The 27,777-nt window shown below is 35.9% G+C and overlaps 1 protein-coding gene across 5 annotated transcripts; it reads right to left on the bottom strand.

Moving 5' to 3' along the window:
* LOC139983087 (uncharacterized) lies at nt 1-27,761 on the bottom strand. 5 transcript variants are annotated; one of them, XM_071996432.1, is made up of 23 exons: nt 27,379-27,761; nt 26,381-26,503; nt 22,067-22,265; nt 21,055-21,132; nt 19,366-20,251; nt 17,443-17,713; nt 16,045-16,487; nt 15,420-15,557; nt 14,957-15,041; nt 14,075-14,398; nt 12,913-13,395; nt 12,503-12,729; nt 11,685-11,846; nt 10,878-11,030; nt 9,565-9,613; nt 8,505-8,821; nt 7,942-8,119; nt 7,133-7,456; nt 4,812-5,041; nt 3,869-4,006; nt 3,269-3,421; nt 1,792-1,852; nt 1-1,174 (listed from the first exon to the last, which is right to left on the bottom strand). In XM_071996432.1, exons 4-23 carry the CDS (start codon nt 21,072-21,074, stop codon nt 873-875), a joined length of 4,944 nt encoding a protein of 1,647 aa, XP_071852533.1. In that variant the 5' UTR covers nt 21,075-21,132; nt 22,067-22,265; nt 26,381-26,503; nt 27,379-27,761; the 3' UTR covers nt 1-872. The 5 variants fall into 5 exon arrangements, with proteins under 5 accessions (XP_071852533.1, XP_071852534.1, XP_071852531.1 ...); XM_071996433.1 differs by lacking the exon at nt 26,381-26,503; XM_071996430.1 differs by lacking the exon at nt 27,379-27,761 and having other exon boundaries at nt 26,381-26,741.
* Nucleotides 27,762-27,777: the final 16 nt, after the last annotated feature.

Below are 27,777 nucleotides of genomic sequence, written 5' to 3' on the forward strand. Positions count from 1 at the left end.
CTCTATTAGAAAGTATATTGGAATGTTTGGTCCTCCTAGGACCTCTGTGAGCAATACTTGGCACTGGAATGAAAAGTACAAAATACAATACAATGAAAGTATGACGCTAGATAAGTACGAGGGGCACTGATGGAATAAGTATCGAGTACCATCAGTAAACAATAAGTGGATTAAGAAACAAAGAATAGGAAGAACGGATTACATATGTTGGTGGAATTGGTAGTTGTTGCTCAAAAGGATTTGATGAGGGGTTTTTAATTAATCACAAACGGATTGTGTGTGTAAAGCTTTTAGGACTTTTAATATAGTAAGTCCTCACGGTTTAATTGTTCGGCCCTAGAAATAACTAATGAAGGGAGTTACTGATGTTCCAAACTATCCAGCTGAAATAGATACCTGAATTTCCTCATCAAGTGGGTCAGTATTTCAGTGTAAGACATTGGCTGTAAACAATAGAATTCTTAAGATTTCGTTGGTGAAAATTATTAACATGTAAATAAATATGAATATCAGTCGGCTTGTAATAGACTGATGTGGTAAACACTGCACACACGCAAATACACATGAATGCATAGGTTACTTGTAATTGTTTTCTTATCAAAGGTAAGAATAGAGTATATAGTCACATAAAGTATTTACATACATAACCATGTTAGAGGGGAAGAAGAGTAATGTATATACGAAACTCCTACAGGTGCAATTAAGCACATATTCCTGTTTGTATAAGCTCCGACTGTAATGAACAGTGAATACAGAAAGACTAGCTGACTTCCTCTCCCCCTCTCAAGTGAACAAATTCCTGGTTACATCACCGCTTGTGATATGTTAACATCGTTACTTGCCTACAATAACCCACAATATTATTTCAGGTATTATTCTGGGCACTTTGTTGCTTGAACTACAGGATTTTTCCATCTAAAATCTCTGACAAGTTTTGCACATTCTTCATTTCCTTGTTCTGTTAAGGCATTTTCCAAGTTTGCGATGTTTGAGGGAGAAATCAATGCATTTTTGGTCAGTTTCTCCATCAAAAGATTTCCTGGTGTTTTGTGCTTTTTGATATCAGTAATTTCTTCCTGAGGAAGTTGGATAATATTTGCCAGCATGGTAGATTGGTCTACATCAAGGTGTTCTGATAAGTTACGCTTTAGCTGATCAAAAGATTTGATGATGGCTGTAGGGTTCAAAGAAAGGAAATTGTAAGTATTTTAAATACATTACTCAACATAAAATTAATTAATCCTGCTTTATGCAATGAATATCCAGAAATGTGAGACAACAGTGATGTGTTTCTTACACCCAGGGGCAAAAAAGCTCAGCGTTTGCAATGAGACTAAAATACAATCTGCGGTAACTCTCAGAATGCCCTTTTCATGCAGGTGATTGAAGTTTTGTTTTCCACTGCAATGAGACATGAATACATTATATGTACTTTAAGTGGGTTTCTTTGGTGTCACAACTAATGTTTAACACCTAAGCAAACACCAATACTTTACACAATTTAGGATAACAATCCTTACATAAGATGGGTGAATGTAATCTTACTTTTCATACATCAACATTTACATACTGCCTACAATTCCTTACATATGAGATGTGCACACCTAATCTTAATTTGCATGGAGGAGTCCCGGCTACAGTTGTCATGTCAACTGGTGGACTATAACTATCAGCTAATTGCAATACTGGATATTAAAGAACATTTTCGATTTTCAAAACCTGGTAGTGAGTAGAATATGGTAATAACAAATCTTTAGCTGCATTATCATGCTAAAATAATTAATTACTCACATTCAGGTAGAATGAGCTGGAATGGAAATGTGATTTGGTCATTGTGTCGTAACTTGTCAATCTGTGAAGAGGAAACAGAGAGGAAATCTTTATATGATTCTCCTAGAAAACTAGTTTGTGCATATTCACCTCCAAAAGCGGTTTAACTAATAAATTTAATGCTAATTACGACTTACTGCCTATACAGTATATTTTCTGTACATTTGTGACATGAAGACGGCTAGTCATAAGATTTTTACTGGCATTGCTAATTACACTTCAAACCTTTACAATGAAAATCAATTAAGACCCATAGAGTAGAGATTTCAATAGAAACGAAACCAGAAAATGCCTCAACATACACATAGTGTGGTAAGCCATACATGTTAATATTCATGAACTTGTGCACATCCAACTGAAGAAGATTGCCTACTGACTATTAAATGCGGCAACACATAAATGAAGGTACCAGGAATGATTTATCATGTTAAGATTTATTATAAAAACAGATACAAACAAGAATATTAATGAGGTCAAACTTTATGATCTCATAAGCATATATCTGTATACTAACATTGTATTATCCAAGTACATGTGTAAAGCTAGTTAAACATACTTTTTATTCAGAGATATCTGATTAAGAATTCATGTTCACTGATTAAAATGCATGATAAACACATAAACCAACACGGTTAATTGTATGAACGTAGTGTGGCAGACCTGATATGTCAAGGATGAAAATCAATTGGGTTCTTGGCATGTGTTTAAAAGCCATTTTTTTTTTGCAATTTGATGAATATTGATGACACAAAATTGGAGACGTCATGAAAATATGCCCATGTGCCTTAACATCACCATACCAGCATGCACCTAACTTGGCCCTGCCTACTCATCAATATTCATAAAATGAGAATCTAGAACATCTACACACCATTGCGCATCTACCTACCAAGTTTGACATTAATTCAACTTGTGTTTCTTGAGATATCATATTTACAATTAGTTAACGATGATTTCCCATTAAGCCCCACCCACTCATCAATAATATTGAGGTCAAAATTGTTGTTACAAAATTAACATGTACCCACTGTGTACTTTACAACACCAAACCAATTATGAACTAAATCAGACATACCGTTGAAGACATATTGCCATATTAACATTTTTATGTTAAGGCCTGCCCACTCATTAATATGCATGAGATGTGAAACAATAGGGCACATCTACATCTACACATCATTGGGCATCTACCTACCGAGATATCATGTTTACAAGCTAGCCCATCACATCCACACATAGACGCCAGCACGACCAGGTTACTATGCCTTCGGCGTAACAACCAAAAATGACTTTCTCCGAGAATGTTAAAAGGGTAAACAATCATCAAACACGTTAAATATAAAAGGAGTTGTAGTAGCTAAGGTAAATCCAAAGTAAATTGTTCAACTCCTCATATTCAGATCTTTAGTTCTGTTACATGAAGTCAAAATCAAGTTACCTGCAATTGAATACTAAGCTTGAAAAGATTCTTCGAAAACATCCCATATCTTGCTTCTATTACCAGATTGACAGTATCGTTGATCCCTTTATTCTGAAGATGGAATTCTACCTTGTGTCTGTTCTTTAACCATAAGGTTTCCATGGCAACATCCTGTGGGGAGAAGAATCAGAGGGTGTTTAATTATGAATGTATAGAACTTTACACTTTAAAGCATTTAAGTTGATAGTGATGTGGTTAAAGTTAATGTGCTGACAATTTAAGGATTACAGGTTCCAGTCCTGCACGGATTTTTAATCTGTGACCTTGGGCAGGGCACTTGATCTAAACTCTAATACTCTCTCTCTCTAATACTCTCAGTGAGCATCAGTAGAAATTGAGAAAGAAACAGTTTCAATATAACATAGGAAATGTTTATTTTTAATTAATGAATGATATAAACATTAGTTTACATATGCTAGCACTATTACATACCACTGAACATATGTATACAATTATTCTTCCAACAATGCAAATTACCTGCGGTACAGGAATTACCTGCTTGATTTACATGTTGCCAATAATCAAAATAAATAAGAATATTTGACAAACATTACTTACCACTTTTCTTGGGTTACACTGTGAGGTACTGAAGTTAGTGCTAACACGTAAAGTTGAAGCCATAAAATTGAGTACAACAGACACAGGATCATGAATTATGGATCCCTGCTGCTGATAGATTTCTTCATTGATAAGGCTCTGTTAAAATAGAAATGAAACAATATTACATTATAATAAATGATTATTTAAATATTACCATCATTGCATGCACTGCTTAGTTGTCCCATGTATGCAGACAGCAATAACAGCTCCCTGGTATGACCCTCTCATTATTAATTGGTGTTGCCATTATTTGTTAAAACAAGCAGCTACTATAATATCTGATACATGGAGTGCAATATTATCTAACTCTTTGTCCAGATTTTGTGTCCAATCTCTTATCTGGTTGATTAACTGGACCAAGTTATGTGTTATTAAACTCTGTCTGAGTTCTATTGTACATCCACAAGCTTGTAACTGAATCCCCACTTAATGAGGGGAATATAAACTGAAATCAGGGAGCTGTCATTATTATTATCATACAATTATACATTGATTGTCTGCTAGATGGATTATCAAAGACCATTCATAGTCTCGTGATATATGTTCTGAATATAAACTCATATAAACAAATGCATATGTTACAACAATTGTTGTCAGAATGACCACACACAAGAAAATAATGAACATTCAATTTTTATTATAGGACATCTGGTCAGTGTGTTTTACAACAAAGTTTATTTTCAACCATCAATGACCACAGACAGCTAATCTCACATGACCCTTCCCTTGACTATATGATCACAATTTGACTTGCAGAGAGGTTTGTGCCTGAAGGATATCAAGTTGAAACTTTATCATTCCAAGTAAACTTTGACATCAGTTACGTTTGAATTAAGACAGACAATTGGAATTCATTACATAATTTGCAATACCACTTGAGCTGACAAAATCTACTTCTTACTTTATGTTCCAGTGAGTCATCATTATGAAACCAAAGATGAATTGTCAATGTATCCCCCGATTCAGAAACTCTATTTACAATCGGTAAGACACAGACACGCTTCAACATCTTGGGAATGAAAGGGACGTGAAGACCAATGAGACCAGGTTTCTCAGCTTCAACTGCAAAGTGCTGACTATTCATAGAGCAGCTGAAGTGTTTCCTTTCTTGGCTCCATTTGATAATTTTTTCTGAAGGAAATTTAAAAAATAATTTGCTAGCGGTAAATGTTTATGTCATGGTGAAAATTAGAACTCCAAAACCTAAACATAGATGGTATCAAAGGAACAGTCTGGTGGTAGAAAATACAGCACCACAAACATAGAATATCAAAAGAATGTGATATTTTGTTTCTAACTCTATGTGTGGCTGTAAGGTCGCCTGATAATATTTTTTGTTGCTCCTTACAGCTTGCCATAACTTGAATAGTTTTTTCCGTAATAATCTTGTTTATTTCTCCCTTAAGTTGGTATATTTGAAAAGTTTGGGGTCAATGTACTACTGAGAAGAGTAGGGTTCCTTAAATAAGAAGAAAGCCCACTGGTTTTCTGATTCCTTGTCGTTTAAATTGCTCAACAGTCTACACATCTGACTAATGTGGAGCAAGAGTTAAATTTGTTCAAGAATCAAGTGTGAACCACAACAGATCAGATATTTCCATCCCTAATATGCATTACCACTATTGGACGTCAACCAATTAAGTCACTGGTTCATCAGTTTAATAAGGAACCCTTTCTTTCTTCTCTCCATCCCTTGTCTACTAATCTTCTTACATCTATCTCTTTGTGTTCATCCTGCTCATTAACCTGTCTGTAGTCTGTGCGTGTATTTGTTCCTTCTGTTACTGTTACTTGTTTTAGCCTCTGAAGAAGATCCTGCTATGATCGAAACGTCAGGCCAACTTACTTTTACACATTCTCTTACACGGGCTCTTTAGTGGATAAGCAGTTTGCTAACAGTTTTCTTTTATTTTGATTTTCAGTTTAATAATTGTTAGTAGTGAATGAGAATTACATGACATTGTTTATACACTGTGAAATATTTTCACAACTTACTGCCTAATCAACTCACCATTTGAGATAACCTGTTGACCCATTTGAAGCTCGAGAGTGAAACTGATAAATGACCATTTGGGTGTGTTGAAAGCACCCAAAACAAGAGTATCAACTATTTGAAGCAGATTTCATTTCCTGGATGACTTTTGTTGTAGATCACTAAGGATTACTGTTATTTTGGGCCCATTCACTAAACTGAGCTGAAATTTACCGAACTATGCTCATCAAAAAAATTCCTAACATCTCAGAACTCACAGATTTACTCTAGCTTTCATTTTGGCGTTAGCAAGCTTACAAGGATTACACTTTGACACTTCTTCACCTCATGTGACCTTTGATCTCTACCAAAAAAAAAACGTTCTTGCACTTACCAAGCTAGAACTAAATATTGCGTGTAAAGGTACACAAAGATGTACTTTTTGAATTACCGTGTTCACAAGGTGTTCAAATTGTGACATCTTTTGACCTCAAATAACCTTTGATCCTAACAGAAAAGTATAAGGTTCTTGAAGGCCTACTCAATAAGAACAATCCACAAACCAAGTGTGATGTTCAACCGAAATGAAATTTTTGAGCTACGGTGTTTACAAGCAAGTGTCACATGCACACATACACATGCCAACACTATCGCATAGATTCCTTTCTCTTCAGGCAAGGAATAAAAAAAATATTTGTGAGGACAATATCTACCTCTTGAGCCAATTATTCTACATTAAACAGAACCAGACAGCCAGAATGCAATTTAGTGATTTTTCTTGCCAATTACAGTGTTCTTGTACTCAGGTGGTTTCACATACCATGTGGGACTTTCATTCCAACATTAATTTGCAGTTATGCAGGTTTAGGTTTTCAGGCTTTGACCTATGGTTACCTCATATGACATTTTTGATAAGCATAAAACTTTCAAATTGTTTGAAACACTGGTGGATCTACATAATACATATGAAATTCATGGACACTTTCTTAAGTCATTGTGTTAACAAATGCTTCAGAATTTGACCTCTCCAGAAAAGGAGGATTTTTTTTTACTCATTTAATATCGAACCTTGTACTTAGTGCCAAGTTACACCATTATGCACTTTGGGCTCATCGTGTTTACAATCGCATAGGGTAACATAAAAATGTGCACGCATATATACATCTTTTTGTTGAAATGCAAAAGTAAAATGACTAAATATAATGATCAATGGACTAATAAAAGACAATGCAAAAGAAACAGAAACACACCTATTTGTAATACACCAGAGTACACATCTAGACCCATCTGGTCAGCTGGGGTAAAAGCACAGTGTGGAATAATTAAGGTGACTGGCTTGTGTAAGGTAAGGCTTTCTGGACCAAATTTCACAAAAGGGTTCAATCTTAGACTCTTGTTTGAGATAGGTCCTTTAATGGCAGGGTCAGTAGAAACCCACAGACTAACGATCCTTCCAGTGTGTAGTGCACCAGCTGGTACAAGCAGGCAAACACCTGCGATAAACATCTCTCCTCCATGCTGATCAAAGTATTGTTCTTTATAAACATTGGATCCTGGGAACAAAGGAAGTCTCTCTGCAGGAGAAAAGTCATATATTTCCAGTGAAAGCAAAGTATTTTGTATCTTTGATAGAAAAATTGGTAATGCAATAAACTGTGTCAATACACAATATGAAAACTAGCATCTTTAACACAAACTGATTTTACTTTCTACTTGTAGAAACAAAATAATTAAGAATCAAAATAAATGTTTATTTTCGACATTGAACATAAGCCATGAAATGTTGACCTGCTTAAAGATAAATAGATATAGGAGAACATATTTTAATGACAGTAACAAGAATTAGGTTTATTAAGGGTATCTAGATCATATTCCTTATATGTAGCTATTAATGAAGAATTTTCCTACAAAATATAATGCAAAATCCTTTTCTTCCATGAGCACTGAAGAGCAAGGGCTTGAAATGTTGTCCTAGAATGTCACATAAGACTGAGTTTAATTATATCAGGAAAAAATATAAAAGAAAAACCTTGTAGCTGAATACATAGGTAATCTTTACCATGCTCTTCCTTAGCAAGCAGCAATACCCGTCTTCCCAAGTCCAGTTTCCCATGGGACAATTTCAAGGCTCTTTGGATATCCAGCCTCTTGTATCCCTCTTCTTTCAAAATTTTGAAATTTACTGACAATTTTGATTCCCTTTTTGAGATAACGACCTGTTTCTCTGGAAGTTTTACCTGAAACAATGTTACAAATATTACAAATTCATATTTTTGATCATACTTTCATGAAGATAGAAAACTAATTACTGCATTTGATTTGGCTTCAGTGAATATTCTACACAGACTTCCTGTACACTTGATCTCTACAACGTAAGTTTATGTAAGTAGAAATAATCAGTTAAATGCTGTTTCTTTTACAACCAGTAAAAGGAAGGCTTTTTAGTAATGGAGAAGTAATTCATTTTTATGTTTGGGACTTGTATGACAGCAAGAAGGATACTTCTTGCTGTCATACAGAATAGAGAATACAGTACTCAACCATTCTAAGATATTAATGTTATGCAAAGTGTTTAGCGTCAAGCTCAAAGTGTTTTTTGCAAAGCTTTCACAAAGCACAAACCATTCTCTTGTCATCTTCTTCTCCTTCCTCTTCCTTGACATTCTTCTCCTGTGATGTGTCGATGTACTCCAGCACCAGTCTTGCCACCTTATTAAAGTGAATAGCTTTCAATCCTTCATACAGTCTGATCATTCTCTTTGGCATGATGAGCTCTCTTTCATCCAATATTTTCATCAGCATCTTTCCAGATTCTGCTGCTCTCTGAATTTTATCATTTTCTGCTGGCTCGAGTGGAAACAACATGCCTAGCTTTTCACAATGTTCTTTATCCAGAAGCTTTGCAATGTCCCCTCTCAACTGTTCATATTTGCGTAAGCCTGAAAGTGAGGACATAACATCCGCATCACATTCGAAAAAATATAGCAAAGAATAGATATTACATGCAGAAAGTAGAGCACCTGAATCACACATATGCTAATTGAGTGCCAGGTTTGAACAATGAGTAATGTTCACAGCTAACATGCACAAGTACACAACTGGCCCAAAAGAAACATGCAACCAGCATAGAGAACTTTGGTATGCAAGTCAACCTCTGGTGGGTGCACACTATAAATTGCTTCAGTATACCGTCCACAACATGCGTGCAACTTTTCAACTTTAAGACCTTGTGCATAAATTCTAGTCTTATATACAGCTTCACTTTCGAAGTTGGTTTGAGCCTCAAAGTAGGAAACGAGCATACTAATTAAAAATGGATGTGTACAAATAGGACTTAGAAATCTTTTGGGTTCAGCAGCATGATTATATGTCTTTCCATCAAAAACGTTTATGTTAGTGAAATGTTTCCCAATAAACTAAGTTGATATAAGTAACACTCAGTTGTGTTTATGCTAAAACCAGATGCTATTACCTTTTCACCTCTACTTAGACACTCACCTGGGTCCATGTACTCTACGTGTGCTTATTTCTTCATCTCCACTAATACACACTTACCTGGTGTATGTCTAGGATATTAAGCATTCATTTTTCTTCTTCTAACTTCACTTAGATGCTGGTCAGGGTGGACTTCTTAAACTAGCTAAGTCCACCCATTTGTTTCACTTCCACATTAAAAACTCACCTGGTTGCAGAATCTCCTGGCTTTCTGGAGATAAGAGAATGTCTTTCACCTGAAGGAGAAAACAATTACAATAATGACTTGACTAATGAAAATTTAAATGTAAGAATGTTTAACATACAATTATGCAGGCTATGTATCACACCCTGTAAATGATTAGGTTTAAAGAAGGAACTTAAGGTAGTAAAATAGGGGTGTAACAGACATGGAACAACACATGTTTAATGTGTCAAATCCAAAAGAAACAAGAAAGTCAATGACTTGTGATACCTTGATTTTGGATTTAAACCTTGTCTGAATGAGAACAATTTTAAATTATATTTTACCTCAACCAAAATTAAGGGTTTTACTCTCACAGTGCGCAAACCTAAGTATGAGATTTATATTACCTTGCTTAAAAGAAAACTTGTCAAAATATTGTTTAAGCTCCGCCCACTCATGAGTATCAATTAGATCAAATTTTATATAGTGCAAGCATATGCACCACCTTAAACCATCACAGCAAGTTTGGACAAAATCGGATGTACGGTTGCAGAGATATTAACGTTTGGCGGATTTGATATTAAGCCCAGCCTATCATTAATATTCATGACATTAGCAATAAATGTACACCCCGTGGGAGATCTACATTCTATGTATGAGCTTCATCAAATTTCAACAACTTGAGATATCGTGTTTACAAGGTAGTGTCACATACAGTCAGACACACACACACACACGCACAAGCGTGACTGCATAGATTCCTTTTGCCTCTGGCAAGGAATAAAAAAGGAATGCTGATGACAACACACCTATTATTTATGCAGTATTCACTAATTGGTACCCAAGATACCAAAGAAAAAAAGTTTCAAATAAATGTTGACCTGTGTATGTAATAACAGACAGGTCATACATCACTTTTTTAGCAATTCACTGCATTTTTTAGTTACTCAGCATTTACAAAGCAATAAGAAGAGTCGGAAAACGTTGAAAACCAGGATGAAAATAAGAAACGTAAGACTACCAGAACCACTGAAGTGACTGCAACAACAGCAAAAGAAATAAAAGACTACTATAATTCAATTAAATTCAATTATGATCCACCATGAATATTACAAAGAAAGGGAATATGAGAGAACATGCCAACTAATAACTATAATCCAGTTACAGCATTGATATCATTTAATCACCATGCAAACAGCTACAAGACTTCCAACAGACAGGACATGACTAAATAAAGAAATGAGCAGATGGGAGAAGATGCCGCTTAATATAATGTAATAAAGAGACAAATGAGAACAAAAACAGCTGGAAGATAATCAACACACATAACTCACCTTCGACTGGAGGATAAGGGCTGTTTGGTTCATTTTATGCTGCGATACTTTTAACTTCACATCAACCATGTCAGTGTCTCCATCTTTGTCCCTTGTAAGTCTGAACTGATGACAGACTCTACTGGCAGCACAGAGGTGATCAATGTCTACATGCTAATAGATGAAAGATATTGAAATTCAATGTTCTGAGGATGAGAATGCTTGTTAAATATTCAAAGTAAACGGTGCCACATATAAGATATAAGAATTAAGGAAACGCTGGTAAGCAACCAAGACATGTTATCATGTACAAATCCTTACATTTCATGAGCAGCTGGTGAAGATTATACTTCTTATTGTTAATAGGAATTCCATAACATTATTTATGTTTAGATTATTACCAGGGATAGGAACTCTAAAGAAACATATTCGAGACATGAATATTCATGTCATTGTGGATGAGCAGCGGCTTTATATCAATCATTCTTTGTTTGATGAGTGTCAGAGATTTACTAGGCAGGCATGTAATTGTCTCAATCATTCTTGCTCCCATGACATCCACTTAATGAACATCGAAATCCAAGAACTGAGAGAGTGCCACAATATCTGAACACTGCTTCAAATACAAATGGAGGTGAATTATAGACATCCCTGTTCATCATCTCCAAACTAAAACGACGGTGAAGGAAGTATTTGGCAAGACCACAGAAACCACATAGTTGTAGGGCAACACTCTAACTGCTACACAATTTGGTCTACTTCAGGTAACCAATCCTTAACTACAAGTATGTTAAAAGACAAACTTTAATAGCATTTGTAATTACAAACCTTTGTTGATTCTTCCTTCGTCAGATGGTAACTATCATCGGGTGATGACATAATCAGATCAATGTAAGAAACGTGGTCTCTGCCGTCATTCAATGTCCGGGTAATTGGAAATGTTGTATAGTTTCCTAGACATAGTTTGGAATGGTGGTCCTCTAACAGCAACTAAAAAAATAGGAACATGAAGATGTAAATTGCAAAGAAACGAGTAGAGAGTTCATTATACAATTCGTTGTGCCTTCACTCTGTACAGGGTGATCAATACTGCTATAACAAGTAACATCATATATGTTTCCTTAATTTGCTAACATTACCAATGTTGCTTGTTTCTGCACATCCTCCCACCCTCTAAATCCTTGTTGAGCAACTGATGAGCCACGATCAAAATTTGGGTCGTCTGAATATTCTTGAGGGAACCACATATTTTGTAAGAAAATGAAATTTTGACATTAGAAATAAATAATAATGTTAGTAAAATACCATCATCGGCTACCTATAAGACTATCAACATTTTTCCTTTGTGACAATTAGGATACTGTCAGTTTCATCTAAGCACAAACACTTTTTAACAGAGACATGTTTTATGTCAACGTCAAATTTAAATATTTGCATTTCAAATGTAACCGAATTTTCTTTGTAATGTGATTCGATGAATCAATAAATTATGTCACACAAATGTGCCTTTAACAAATCACTTCATACTTTGCCAGTCACTACGAAAGTAAGATGACTTACAATCCGACTTACAAATCACAATATGAAACAGAAGTGACCTCTAAGCTACTAAAGATATCACCATGGTAACAGGAGTTTATTCTCACCTTGTAATCTTCATCACTGTCCTTACAGAAACAAACAGTTATTAAGACATCATCTTTGGCATCAAGTATCCCATCAATAAATGGAACAATACGGAATATATGCTTCTGTTTTGTTTCTTGGCTGAGTAAATTAACAAAGACGTAGCTCAGGATGTTAATATCAAGACTGATCTTCTCCAGGTCGAGCCTCCAATCAATAGATTTCTCTTCAGTCCAAGTTGTTTCACCTATAACAAGTTATATTACACAAAATATATCATTGGTAAACTTAAATACATTCAATATCAAGAGCGTATTAAATAATATATATTTAGAATTCAACCGAACTGATTTTCAGCATATAACTCATTGTTCCTTTCCTGGTACATTCATCAATTGCATTTAAAGTGCTTATTGGTCACCGTCTTTACCTTCTTGTAAATGTTCTTCATCTTTCAGACCAGTGAAGATAATAGCATCATGTCGATCTGGCTCAGGGATAATAGCTGAGTGAGGAATAGTCAGCTGGGCTGGCTTCTTGAGGACGAGTCCTTCTGGCTCTAGTTTTATCAGGGGTGTCATTCTGCTCCTACGAGCACTTCCAGGGAGTGGTATGGTGGGATCATAGATCACTTTAACAGCTATTACACGATCAAAGGATAAAGAGCCTTCAGGAATAGTCAGATGTACCCCCATGATGCTAATAGTTCCACCTTCATACTTTATCCTGTGTTCAATGTATGAATGATGGTGCCTCATTTCAAGTATTTGTGAATCTTTTCTTTGTTTTGGTAGTTCTTCTCTCTCTGTTCTCTCCATCAAACTCTCCTTACTATGGTCATGGTCTTCCTCTCTTTCATCAGAACCTTGTGATGGAGTTGACTCATCATCACAATCAAGTTTGACATTTGCAACTAAAAATAGAATAATTGAAACACGAACACCATTAAATGAAGCTTTGACGTTTAAAAACCAACTCTGCCATACTGAGCCACATTCATCCCTAATCAGAGAATAATTTAGTTCTCAAATTTTGCACAGAGTTTTGTCTCCTTTAAGTGCTATGGTTCCTGTGTATTAAAACTGCTATGCATCGTTGCACTTATATAGCAATTTGCCCATTTTGCATAGCATTTTTCGATGTGATACTGGATGAATTTCCCCATTAATCTAGTTATTCAGCAATACGAAAGCCTTGCAATTGATTAATGAAAGACGTATTACTGAAGAAATCATAATACAAACTATAATAGTTATCTAATTAAAAGAAGCTTTATGTTGTTAGAGAATTTGACGAGTGGCAGCAGACAACATGAGTATAAAACGAATCTAGGATCGTGTCTGGTAGTGACTTAATGTTTTAAATGGATCCTTGAAATATTCGTTAATTCTTTTTCAATATTATATTATAAAGAAAGGGACCAAATGGCAAGAAATATTTGGTCAAAAGATCCACTTTTAATTACTTCCACCATACAAACACCATGATAATTAATAGTTTAGAACAACAAACTACCCGAATATTAACATCTGACTCACACACATTTCTAGAGTTTTTACTGTACTATACTTTATTTGTTTATTCATTCTTACCAGGCCAGTCAAGTAGTTGTGGTGATTGGTTTTCTTCAAACTGAAAGGGATCAACTTTAGATTGATATGGCGCTAAGAGATATTCATTTGTTTGGTTTAGCTGAATATAAACCAAACCCTTTTGTAGGTTAGTGATATCGTACATGTTGATGATGTTTCGTGTCTTCATGAAGTTAATCAGAGTGATTCCTGGCGTCTCTATCAGAGAAACGCGGCGTAGCATATCAGTTTCTGCTGGTGGTAGACCAAAGAGAGTTGCTAATTTCAGAGTGCTGTCTAGAGTAAAATCTTCGGCAACGTTGACCATTAATCTGCCGTAATCAGCTGAAATGTAAAGAAGAGTCAGAAAAATATAGTTAAGAATCCCACTTAGGACAACAAACCAATTGATATAACCGATTATTAAATAATGGATAAGATCACATTTTCTTATTTATCAATTGAATATTTAGATTGTGCTCTATGTATTAATATATAATATTAAAATACGTTTCTTTTCAGTCAGTTCAACATCGGAAGATGACATATTTTTTGTGGAATCTGAGTGAATTAAATTTTTGGGGTGCTTACTTGCCGTTGTGTGGGTTAACGAGAAAGTGTCACATACACACACACGAGATCACCATCATCACAGAGAGTCCTTCTGCCTTCGGTAAGAAATCAAAAAGATTTCACCTGTTTTCATGATAATCCTTGATTTATTTACCTCTGCAGAGCTCACTTGACTTTAAGATCTTAACATAAGTGATAGTTTGAAAATCAATCCTACACTACTTAAATTGAATCCAGTCACCACCCCCTGCCCATCCCTTACATAAGAAAACATACTGCCTGGAAATTTACCACAGGGCAGCAGCAATGATCTTTTCGTTGTGATTTTACCTGCCAAAGTTGATTCCTGTGATACGTCTATGGTTTCACGCTCTCCAAGTAGGGTTTCTTCCCCCGTAACAGAAGCGGATAAAGCCTGAATATAAACAACACAGGAAAGATATCTTATCTGTTGTACTGAAACATTAAAAAAGAACCTGTTTCCTCTCTGTCACCTGTCAAGTTACACCAATTCAGTCTTTAGCTGATAGAAGCAACCGATTTCAGCATAGGTGAATGCACTCATTACTCACGTCAGACTACTTGTAGTCAATGTAGCTTGAATTAAGAACTATTTCTGTCAAGCTAAAGATATTACCTTGGAACACCTTTAGCAGTGGAACATTTGATCATAAATTCAACACAGTAATGCTCTCTTCACAATATTTTGCTAACTTTACAACACACGCTTCTTTTGCTACCGATGGTATCCTGCCTACAGATACACTCTAATCTGTATTCATATCATACTTACCAATGCTTCCTGATTCGAGGCTCTCTTGGCCTGCTTTAGGACCTCTTGTAAAGCCATGGATTCTTTGGCATACTCCAGTTGTAACTTCACAAGTACATCTTTTGTAGCTCTCAGACTTGATTTAGCCTCTTCCAACTCCTGTCATGTAAACAACACAGTGAATGAGACAAGAAGGATGCACTTGCCAGTGGTTAATTGTCACAAATTAAAATTAATACCAACACTGAAGTAGTCTTTATTCAAGTTGATTCCTTCACACTTATTTTCAGGCAGGCTGAAATTATCACTTTTTGAACTTTACTTGGGGGTGTGACTATTGGAGAATGACTGGCTCAGAGGAAATCAAATGTTCACAATAATTTAACTAAATATCATGCTTGTGTTATATTCTTGAGACAAAGAGCTATGAATATGTTCATAATTTGATCTTTACTGTTGGACATCACTTTCCCTAATACCTGAAAATACATGTTGTGTCTGCTAATGGTAAGTTACAAAGTCACTGTACACTACTAGATCAAGCAGAAGGATAGTTGTCTTGTCCAGAGTGACTAACTTTCTCATGACTCAAGTCAGGTAACTTGGTCATCAGTTATCTATAATCACATGCTTTGTGAAGTCTAACCTCTTTCTGCTGCTGAAGGATTTCTTCCTTCTCATCCTTCAATGTCTTCAGTTTGTTCTCAGTTGTATTCAATGCATCTTTCAATTGTTGGCTTTCCTCCTCTGTTGTCTTTAATGTTTCAGGAGCTTTCTGTCTTTCCTCCTCTGTTGTATTTAGTCGTCTTATAAATTGTTGTCTCTCATTTTTTATTCCTGTTAGTTTATCACTGAATTTTTGTCTCTCTTCCTTTGCAGCTTGAAGTCTTCCAGTAATTTGATGCTTTTCCCCTTCTGATATTTGTAGTTTATCAGTGAGTTCTTTCCTTTCCTCCTCTGATGCCTTTAGTCTTCCAGTGAACTGTTGTTTTTCATCTTCTGATTCAGTTAGTTTGTGAGAGAATTCATGCGTTTTGCCTTCTAATGCCTTTGGTTGATCCTTTCTTTCTTTTGTGGTCAACTTTGAATCTGAAACAAACAAATAGGATACAAACATCGTTAAAGATTGTCTTTCACCCAAGAGATTTAGTTATGTAAATAAACACAACTCAATGTATCTCAATAATGTTTGCGGTTATAGCTTCCAGGAAAATATTGTGACAAACTTGCACCAAATTTAGTGAACTCACATTTTGGTCCAACTTTAGCCATGTTATATTTTGTGTTGGTGTTTATTTTGGCCCTGCTTCGAAGCAGGGGCTTGAACTTGTTCAATTGCCCAGATCTGAGCAATTGAACAAGTTCAAGCCTCTTAAATGATCCTCTAATCTATCAAGGAATTAAATTACAAAAGGAAAGGAAATTTCAAAATGTAACCAGTCTTGTCTGAACATATCTAAAACCAAACTATTGAGTATATCCCATAACTTACACACTTATGCAAAGATTTGTCTGTAATGCAAGACCTTGACATTAAATGAAACATGCAATGTGGAATAATTACACTTCTGAACATCCAAATTGTATGTATGTAATTTAGATCCTCCAGCAAGTAGGAACTTGCAAAGAATCCTCATTTGCTCATCAAAGCCGCAAGTTGACCGAAGTCAGTCTCTTAGATTCATATTTAATGTCCATGATTATGAAATGGCAATTGTCAACAAGTCTGTACCTGGACGACATACATTAATCTTGGAGTGACTCGAACTGGGGACCTAATGATTGGATTTTCTTTCTGGGTTTGAAGTACTTTATAACAGGCCATTGCGGTTATTCAATTTTTTTGTCAACTCATATATCTTTAGTTCTTTACTTGTATCAAAGGGTATTGATGGACGATCCTTATTCAATTAACCACGGTTTAATACATAATACAATGGTATATACAACCTCAAATGGTGTCTACTTATTTTGTGGGCAATGCATTGGCATGTTTTGCAATTCATAAAATATTTAATTGTTAAGCTGTCTGATATAAATATACCTTGAGCTTGTTGGTAGGCAGTCAACGCTGCCACCAGAGTACTCAGACCTTTGTCAGAGCACGCTGTCATTAAATGGCTGATGTCATCAACATAAACCTTTCCTGCCTCTCTGAGATGGTGGACAAGAGATGAAAAGGGTGCACCACCTTCAATAATGCCCTTTGATTCCTTAGCTGGAACCTTAAAGTAGTCAATTAGCTTCTGACAGTCATCTTTCTCAATCAATGACTCTGAGTGTACAAGGAAGTTCTCAAAAGTAAAGATGTCACTCTGTAACAAAGAGACAACAAAAGGAAAATCAAATAAATATATTGGTGGTAGGAGACTACCAAATAGATGTAGAAATTTGAGGCAGTGAGACAGATGCACATTCAAAGGGAGGGATTTAGTTTAATATGATGAAGGTGTAGATAATGTGACTGTGGTTTACCTGAGTTCCTTTAACAACAATATTATATTTATTCCAGAATAAATTAAAAGTATGAAAGCTGACAATTGTATGGATTGATTGTTAAAACTGTACAGTTACAGTACATGCTTCTACGCATATAATTGTATGTCAGATTTTTGTAGATTACTTCATGATACCACCAACTTAAAATTAAAATTGATTGGGCTTAATATTCTCCCAATTAAACACTTCACTGTGATCCATGTTTATGTGGGATATTGATCATGAACGTAGAACTGTTTAAAGTATCTTCTATTCTGGGTATCGGATGGGCGATGTTGGTGGTAAGTAACATTTAAGCAGGATATTGTGTATCATCACTTACACAAAGTGATGTCTATAAACGTTACTTTTATAAAATTGACAAGAATACACTGCATTTATACATTACTTTCTTTTTTCTCGACGCAATCCCTTTTCAAGTAAAGCCTGTACTTAGATACATCTTTCTCTCCTCAAAAGTAATGAAAATGATTTCAATGGCTTTGCGAATTTGGCAGTGTTTACTCTGTTGACAATGTGAAAATAACATCACAAGGCTAAGGTCACATTTTAGCCCTTCTTTTTCTGTATTTTTGACTAATTTGAACCTAAATAAACTACCCATTTTATCAAGACTTAAATACTGTCATCAAATCAAGGTATCATCACTGCAGTATTTGATATACAGGTGCAATAGTGCCAAACTAATCACTTTGGCCTAAATTAAGATAAAAATATTGCTTCTTAATTTTCCTTGTTTTTAACTCATTGAAAGAAATATTGCACCTATTGTGTTCTTAACAATAGCAGAATTTGACAGCCAAAATTAATGATAAAGGAACTACCCTTTTATTCTGAGCTGTTACGCTATGCAATATCATTTTGCATCACTTTTCATATAATTTTTGACCTAGATTTTCATTATAGAAATAATCGCACAAAAATAGCATTTATTGCTTTCTCGAAATTCACTTATTGCATTCTTGTGAATTTTGCATTCACTAATACCAAATTTTTAAATTGTAAACTCAGAAATGGGGAAAATATTTTCCAAATTTTGTGTGTTGCTCTAAATTGCAAAGAGCAATAAGCATTAAATGGCCTAAAGTTTTCATAAAATGTTGCCCTTATTTTCCCACCATTAAGATGAACAAGTAATAGTTGTGTTCTTAATAAAAATTTCACATTCACCAGTAACAATTTTGTCTATTTGAAGCAATTAAGACTGAGAAAATAATAAGGAAAACCAATTTTACTTTTACATTGGCAGTACAAATTACTTCATGACAACCTTACCAAATGTAATCAGCAAATCCCAAGGAAAAAATGTCCTTATTTTTCTTAAAATTTGGCAAAGCAGAACTTGAAACATCTAAAGTGCCTTCCCCTTACTTGCTTGCATTGAATGAAATAAAAGGACTGCTTGAATAAAAGTGATAAAAAGTCCTAATTTTTACCATAGGCCTATATATCCTGTATAAGTACTTACTGTGTGATATTCATATACTTCTCCAGTTCCCCAGGTAACCAAAAACAATTTGTTTATGTTATTACTGATCCTGATTCTCCAGGAATAATGAGGAACTTTAAAAGAAGCCAAGATATGACCCCCAGAGTTGGAAGTATGACCCCCAGAGATGGAAGAAAGACCCCCAGAGATGGAAGAATGACCCCCAGATATGGAAGAATGACCATTAGATAGAGAGTAAACAACAACTTCTCTACCAGCCCATAATATAAATAGTAAATATTTCTCTTCACTGACTGTTATACTCATTGCACCGCTGTTCTGTTTGTTCGTGTATTCCTGTTCTATTTCTCCCTCATTATTATACATTAAAGCTCTCCTACAGTTTGTACAGATAAACAGTTTATTATTACTAACTGTTATATCCCTTGGACACTCTATTTCTTGTAATAATGTTAAGGTGATTGTCTTATTTATGCTCAATTCTCTCGATTCTAAGACAATCACCGCTTTGGAGTTTAAACCGACATACACCAATCCATCTCTGGTTGCCATACACGTGGCTTCACCATTAAACTTCCCTTCCTTGACCAGATCGCCATTACTACTATCGTACAATGCTATCGTATCATTACAACACGTTAAAAACAGACGATCATCCAGTAAACAAACAGACCGCAATGGTGTGAAAAACTTGGTAAATTCCTTAGAGTAATAGGGCTCTGACGTTACTAATAACGGTTTTTCTGGAGAATCAACATCAAAGTGTAACATAAACAGATCGATAAAGCTGCCTTTTTTATCGTCATATCCAGCGACAGCCAAACGGCCTGTGTCTAGAACGTCCACGAACGACACCGTGTAACCACCTTCTTGTCCAGTGAATCGTGGTATCGTTATGCGTACCCTGTGTGCAGTGAGTATGGAAGGCAAGAAGTGAAAAGTTAGGTCAAGGTTGGAAGCTTGTATCCATGGTAACGAAGAATTTAGAGTGATTTTTGATTGAAGGAATGTTGATGAACGGCTCATAGACTGCGAAGTAGCTACAGCCTAGATCTCGCAAACGGTACGGAATGGTATTTAAAAAAAAGGTATTTATTTATGCATGCACTTTCAAAGTCGTGAACCACATTGGCAAATGTCCAGGGCAAATCGATCGACATAGTAATCTTGAAGATATAAGAAATGAGACGTTCAAGGCCTAATATTTAGAATACTGGCAATTATAGGATCCACGACTTACAATAGTTTCCTATTAGAAGAAAACCCACTCCCGCATTAACGTGAAGAAAATACATGGCCCATATGGCAAACGGAGTAAAATAGGATACAAATTGGAAAATCAAACGAATAAAATATTTTCTTACTAAAGTATCCTAGAAAGGATACATTTTATCGGCGATTTAAGATGGTTTTGTGTTTTACCTTCTCAATTCAACGACACTGTGATGTCCTACATTACCCTTTGGGGTATGTATCACCCCTCCTTCTTCGACACTGAACGCTTACCTCCCCCCTCCTCCCGTTTCAGTTATCTGGGAACGAGCAGCCCGGTTTATGAAAGATTGTCAGTATACAGTTGCTTGTATAAAGGAGAATATAAAGTAAACAAATAATCAATAATATGTTCCTATACAACCATGAATAATTGCCTAGTATAAACAAATTTTACTTTTTTATAAACGAAAATTAAAAAATAGTGAATCTTACGTGGTTTTTGTGGTGGCCATGTTGATATGTGCTTAATTAGTTCTAGGAGAATTATATTAATGCAGAGAGAGTCCTGATCTGCGGATAAAATTTTAAAAATTCTTAAGAAACAAATACGACTTTCTAAAAAACAATTCTTATCGAGGAATATCGCAATAAATACATAGAGATAATCGGAACGGAAAGAAAACTTCTTTTGGATGAATGCTCTGGCCTTATTTATGTTTAACGAGCAACCTTGAATTTAATATGATGGATGAAATGATGTTTTTGGTCATCGGGAAAGATTCCCAGGACTTATTCTTTAATTTATCCACGATTCTAACTTCACACTGTCTACGATCAATAAAATAAATAATAAATACCATATATTAAAGTGCTGTTATCATGAAATAAAACATGCTCAAGAGCACTGTACAAAAGAACCAATACCTTGAATATAAAATTACCAAACTTAAGAAAACCTTAAAGTAATAACAACAGCAATAAAAGTAGAAGTAAAACATGCTCAAGAGCACTGTACAAAAGAACCAAAACCTGGAATATAAAATTACCAAACATAAGAAAACCTAAAAGTAATAACAACAGCAGTAAAAGTAGAAGTAAAACATGCTCAAGAGGACTGCACAAAAGAACCAAAACCTGGAATATAAAAATACCAAACTTAAGAAAACCTAAAAGTAATAACAACAGCAGTAAAAGTAAAACCTGATAAAAGACAGGGTAATAAACCACAAAAAATAAAATAAAAAATATAAATATACATAAATCATCAATCAGTTCTATTTAGTTCATGCTGGATTGCGAAAAAGGCTACGAAATCGTAAGGAAATAATTACAAGTTCGAGTAAATGATAATTTCATATATATACGTTGGTCAAAAGTGGAGTTTTTCTTTAAAGAAATTTTTATTCAAAATGTCCCGTACAGGCATATGTTGTACAATGTAGTTATACTTCCCTACACTGGAGTTCTGTTAATAAAAAATGTATAATTTTTTTATTTTACTTACAATGACAAACGTCTGTGTAAGACAGGTGCAGCTGAGGAACAGTTACAGGTACAGGTACAGGCGATGAGGTACAGCTGATATTCTTCGAAAGGTATTGAATATAATCTTGTTCTTGATATAATTCGATGCGTTTTTAATGCTGAGTCTCTGACAGGTCAACGAAGCGTGAAGTGATAACACAACTTTCAAATGGAGGGACCTTTGAGATAATTTAAAAGACAGCAAAATACTATGATTTTTGATCAGAGGATGAAACAAATTGTCAATGAATATGTTTATTTCATGGTGCCCTAATCATTCAATGAGGGTGGTATTTTTTGGAATGTCCAGCAACAGCCATCCGTGATTTGACACGGAATGACTCAAGCTGGCATACTCTAGGGCAATAGTTTTTAAGTGCGAAATAGGGTCAATGGTCATTTCAGTTCAAAGCAGAGGTAAGTCTCAACCGCGTCCTCTACTTCCCAGGGTGGAGTCGAAACATTTACTACTTGGAGATGGGGGGGGGGGGAGAGAGAAAGAAGCAGGTACTATAAATGGCAGCATAACTAAACTCAAAATTGTTAGGAAAGAACCTACATTTGGCACATGGAATGTGGTGAGAACACTAAACGCTCTAAGCAAAATTGAACATGAGATGAGGAGGTATAGATGGTCAATTCTTGGACTATCAGAGGTTAGCTGGACATGTATAGGTGAGACAACCACATGGGATGGTCGCACACTATGGTACAGCGGGGAGGAATCATAACATCAAAAAGGTGTTGGCTTCTTGGTGCACAAAGATGTAGCAAAATCAGTACTTGAATGCAGACCAATATCAAGCCGTATTATTACATTGAGGCTATCAGGACAACCATTCAACATCACGGTTATCCAAGTGTATGCTCCTACAACTGCTGCCTCAGATCTGGAAATGAACAGGTTCTATCGAGGATTTCATGAAGTCATGGAAGCAGCTCCCAAGAATGACATTCGGATAGTCATGGGTGATTGGAATACGAAGTTTGGAACAGATGCCTATCTTACTTGGTAAGGTACTGCCGGAATTTGACCATTTTTTTACGATCTCGTCCTGACAAACACTCTTTACCCACAAAAGCTCTCACGGAAAACTACGTGGCACTATCTAGATAGGGAAGCCCATAATATGATTTATTATGTTATGGTCAGCAAACGATTCCAATCAAGCATGAATTTGGCATAAACAAGAACCTACACTGGGGCAGACATTGGAAGTGACCATGACATGGTGATGATATCCATGACAGTGAAGCTGAAAAGACTGCAGAGAGAAAGACCACCGACAATGAACTTAAAGACCCAAGCATTGCTTCTCGGTTCCAGGCAAAGATAGGGGGTAAATTTTCTCCATTAACAGTAGCTCACACAGATAAAGAGAGCTTCAACAACCAGCTCAATAAGCATTTCATTGACACTGCAGAAGAGGTGTTGGGAAGATCAAGAAAGAAGAAGCAGAAGTGGATGACAGATGAGGTTTTAAATGCATGTGATAGACGCAGAGAGCTAAAAAAAAAAAACGCATTGCAATTGATGTCGACAATGCTAGCTACAACAAGATCAATAAAGAGATAGCGAAGGTGACCAAACAAGCCAAGGACCAATGGATTCAAGACCAGTGCAGCACCATCAACACCAACATGAATTGCAACAACACAGGAGTAGCTCTCCAGGCAACCAAAAGATTAACTAGAAGAAACAAATCCAGGACAACTGCGGTAGAAGACAAAAATGGCAACATCCTCACGGGAAGAAGGTCAATATCCTGCAGTAGATGGACGGAATACTGTAAGAAGCTCTACAACTCTCAGCTGACAGCAGATCAGAGCTTGTTAGATTTCTGGAGGGGAATGGCAATGCTAAACAAGAAGAAGACCTACCAATTCTTAATACAGAGGTGGAAGAAGCTATTAAACACCTCAAAGATAGGAAGTCTCCAGGAATTGAAAATGTTTCTACGGAGATGCTGAAGAATGGGGTTTATAGGACAGTTGGGGCCTATACTAGACTGTAATGAAGTATGGACGTCAGGAGTTTGACCATCTTCGTGGTCAAAATCAGTCATTATTCCACTCTATGAAAAAGGTAACCCTAAGTATTGTAGCAACCACCGAACCATCAGCCTGATCAGTCACCCAAGCAAGATACTCCTACGAGTGATTCCTAATAGACTTCAGCCACAAGCAGAAAGAATAGTAGCAGAGGAACAAGCAGGATTAGGGAAAGGACGCAGCACAGTAGAGCAAATCTTTAATCTCAGGCTACTGAATGAGAAATACCGTACCGACCAGAAATCACTTTTCAATAACTTTATCGACTTCAAGAAAGCTTCTGACCGGGTCTGGCAAGATGGATTGTGTGAGACACTACGGAAGTTTAAGAATAGCGAGGGCATTGTAAATGCGATCGTGGCCCTGTATCAAGCATCCAAGAGTGCTGTCTTAATGGGAGATGAAATCAGCGACTGGTTCCACACCCGAGTTGGGGTCCGGCAAGGATTTCTGTTATCACCAGTATTGTTCAATATTGCCTGAATATATCATGATAGAAACTCTTGATGGGTATGAGGGAACAGTGAGTGTTGGGGTAAGAGCTATTACCAACCTAAGATTTACAGATGACATTGACCTCATAGCGGGACAACCGGTGGAACTTACCACCCTTACAAGAAGACTAGAGGAAAGTGCAAAGCAACTTGTCACGGAAATCAATGCTGTGAAGAGCAAGATCATGAAGATGGATTCCGTCGAAGAAGTAACGGTACATACTGTAGGTCAAGAACTAGAAAGAGTGGCTCAGTTCAAATATAACTGGCAACAATCACGGATGGTGCAAAGTCAGTGCAAGAGAGTAAGATCAGAATCGCAGTTGCAACATCTTCAATGGCGTATCAGAAGCCCATCTGGAGGGATTGGAACATCACAATCACAAACGAAGACTTAAACTGCGGAGATGAAGCGAATAAATGCTTTGAAATGAACTGTATCCGGAGACTTCTTTATATCCATTACAGTTCGCACACATCGAACAAGCAAGTATGGCAAATAATGGAAAGTTTTATAGGAGAACAGGAACCCTTCCTTTCAGTGGTGATAAGAAGGACACTTCAGTAGTTTGGTCATCTTATTAGACAGAAGAACAGCTTGACACTACATTACAAGGAGGCACAGATGGGGTACGAAGGAGAGGCAGGCCGGTTAAAACCTGGATTGACAACATAAAAACCTGGACTGGGATGGACTTCAACCAGCTCATAAGAACAGCTGACGATCGTGAATTGTGGAAAGCTGAATTTCGTGCGAAAAGACTATAGTTTTACATCACGTATTTGTTGATCAGCGCCGATTGCAACAACGTAAGTTTAGACAATGGAACTTAAGATAGCAAACGAAAGTTGGTCACTGAAGTGACTGAACAACAAAACACTTCAGTTGGCACATACAGGGCTCCGTATTTTGTATAGCATATACATTTTTCTTACAGATTTTTTTCTTCACAGAATATAACTTTGTTGTTAGAGAATCTATTATTTTTTTACAAAGAATACTAATATATTTTTGCACAGAATATAACTTTTTTCTAAAGAATATATAAACATTTCTGTCACAGGATTTATAGGATGTAGAGACAAACATTTTTCTGTCATAGTGTGCTGCCCTCACTCGCGTTGAATATGCTCGTTAGACAGCCAGCTAACCAAAAATGAGACAAAGACAGATGTAGCTTTTTGAATTTTCCCCACTTATATGTATGTGGTAAAACTGTGAAACAAGATAAATGATTCAAAATAAAACTACAGCTTTACGAGATTAATTACTAAACAAAATACGATAATGATTGTACTCAGAACAGTGACGTGCAAACAATGTCGGGTATGATGAATATAGCATAACTATGACTGAGTATGAAAGAGACGAGAATAAAGTAGGTTACCTCTAATAGCAATACTACAAAATGTACCTTCAGATTAACTAACTGATTAACATAACGATCTAGTATCCGATAACACCCATGAACTGGAAGATAGTAACTACAAGGATAAATAAGTAACTTAATTAGAACATGAAGTATACTGTTAGATCCGATACCTAACAAAGACTTGATACCCATGTGATTTAAACGGTGAGCAAGCACATAGCATGTGACTGTGCTCTAATGGTACATACTGAGTTGCCCATAAATAAGGTGATTAAATAATCCTTTCATGTGGTTAACGTTCAAAACAATTGATGACACCTCAGTTACAGGTAATTCCCCTCATTCTAGAGAATAAACAAAACATCAATTACTTACGAACAATGAATTTGCCAGGACAAAAACTGTAAAACCCAAAAAGATAGGCTGGTAGGCGAATAAAACAGTGTTGCCACCGATACACAAAACGGGATACTGCCGTGAACAACCTGCTAAAACAAACTGTTACAAACAACTGAACTAATGTGAAAATTGCAGGAATAGCTGAGGGAGAAAATCTCAAAAATGACCTTTGACAGCTTTTTACGATTTTAGACAGAAAGGAATGTCGCACAGTGGCCGGACTATTGTGACCCCTGAGACCTTATAGGCAGACCAGCTCTCCATCTATGGATGAAGGACACTTAATTACTAACAGGTGCAAACTATAAATAGGGCATGACACAGAATATATATATATATATATATTTTTTTTTTTAACAGAATATATATTTTTAGAGAATATAAATATTTTTTCTCTTAAGACATATACTTGGCATAGTAAAATATCATTTATGTGTTAGAGAATATATCTTGATACAGAATATTTATTGTAAGAAAATATATGATTTTTGCTCTTAGAGAATAAACACATAGGCCTACTCTTGGCATAGAAAACAAAATGTGTTAGAGATTATATCTTTTTTAAGGATATTTACTGTAAGAGAATGTAAACCTGGTATATTTTCTTAACGCCTGGACAATATAAAAACTATAAATTTTAAGTGAATGAATATAGTTTTCAGAGAATATATATGTGTGTATGTAGATGTAAAGATGTCTAAAATGTATATCTAAAGTAAACCATGAATGTATTTAGCCAGTAGAGCAAATATATTTTTGTACGTAATATATTCCGCTCTCTCGCGCCATACAATGCTGGCACAACTATTTTGGGTAGTTCGCCTTCTAGTTCTTATATATCTTGCTCTATAGTGTTAGCAAATACATCAGTATAGCCTAGCCAATGCCTAACGCCAGTTCTGAAGTTGGCAACTGTCTTCAAGACTAGTTTCCGGCTATAGCATATTATGCTGTGTCTTATTCCAACTGTTTACCTCGTTACCTCGTTACTGATGATGTATCGTCCAAATTACGTGGCGGATAATAATTATGCTTAGACGAACTTGACGAAGTAACAGCAAGTTTCTGTTGTGGTACGTACTACCAGGGAGTTGTTCCATAACAACTCCCTGGTACTACTACACTAAGGCTCACACGAAAGTAACGCACGTTTACATAATACAGAACATGACACAGAACTGTAGCCGCTAGCGTGTGGGTACCGCGAGTAGCTGTATGCACAGTACACTATAGCGCTATAACGCTGAATAAGGTCTTAACGACTCTTACCCAAGTGCGCCTGGCTCAACTTTGTAGCTTACATGCATGAGTAGGCCTACATTGAACACAGGAATGCTAAACTTGCCTAAATACTCAAATAAAAATAAGTCAAA

This window comes from Apostichopus japonicus, chromosome 16 (genome assembly GCF_037975245.1).
Source record: "Apostichopus japonicus isolate 1M-3 chromosome 16, ASM3797524v1, whole genome shotgun sequence".
Lineage (NCBI taxonomy): Eukaryota > Metazoa > Echinodermata > Holothuroidea > Aspidochirotida > Stichopodidae > Apostichopus > Apostichopus japonicus.

Coding starts and splice junctions, on each gene's coding strand:
- LOC139983087 (XM_071996431.1), bottom strand. CDS start 21,074: ATGGCCACCACAAAAACCAC. Junction 12,730..12,912: donor TGAAGAACATTTACAAGAAG/GTAAAGACGGTG, acceptor AACTTGTTATAG/GTGAAACAACTTGGACTGAA. Junction 8,822..9,564: donor CCAGGAGATTCTGCAACCAG/GTGAGTTTTTAA, acceptor CCTCACTTTCAG/GCTTACGCAAATATGAACAG.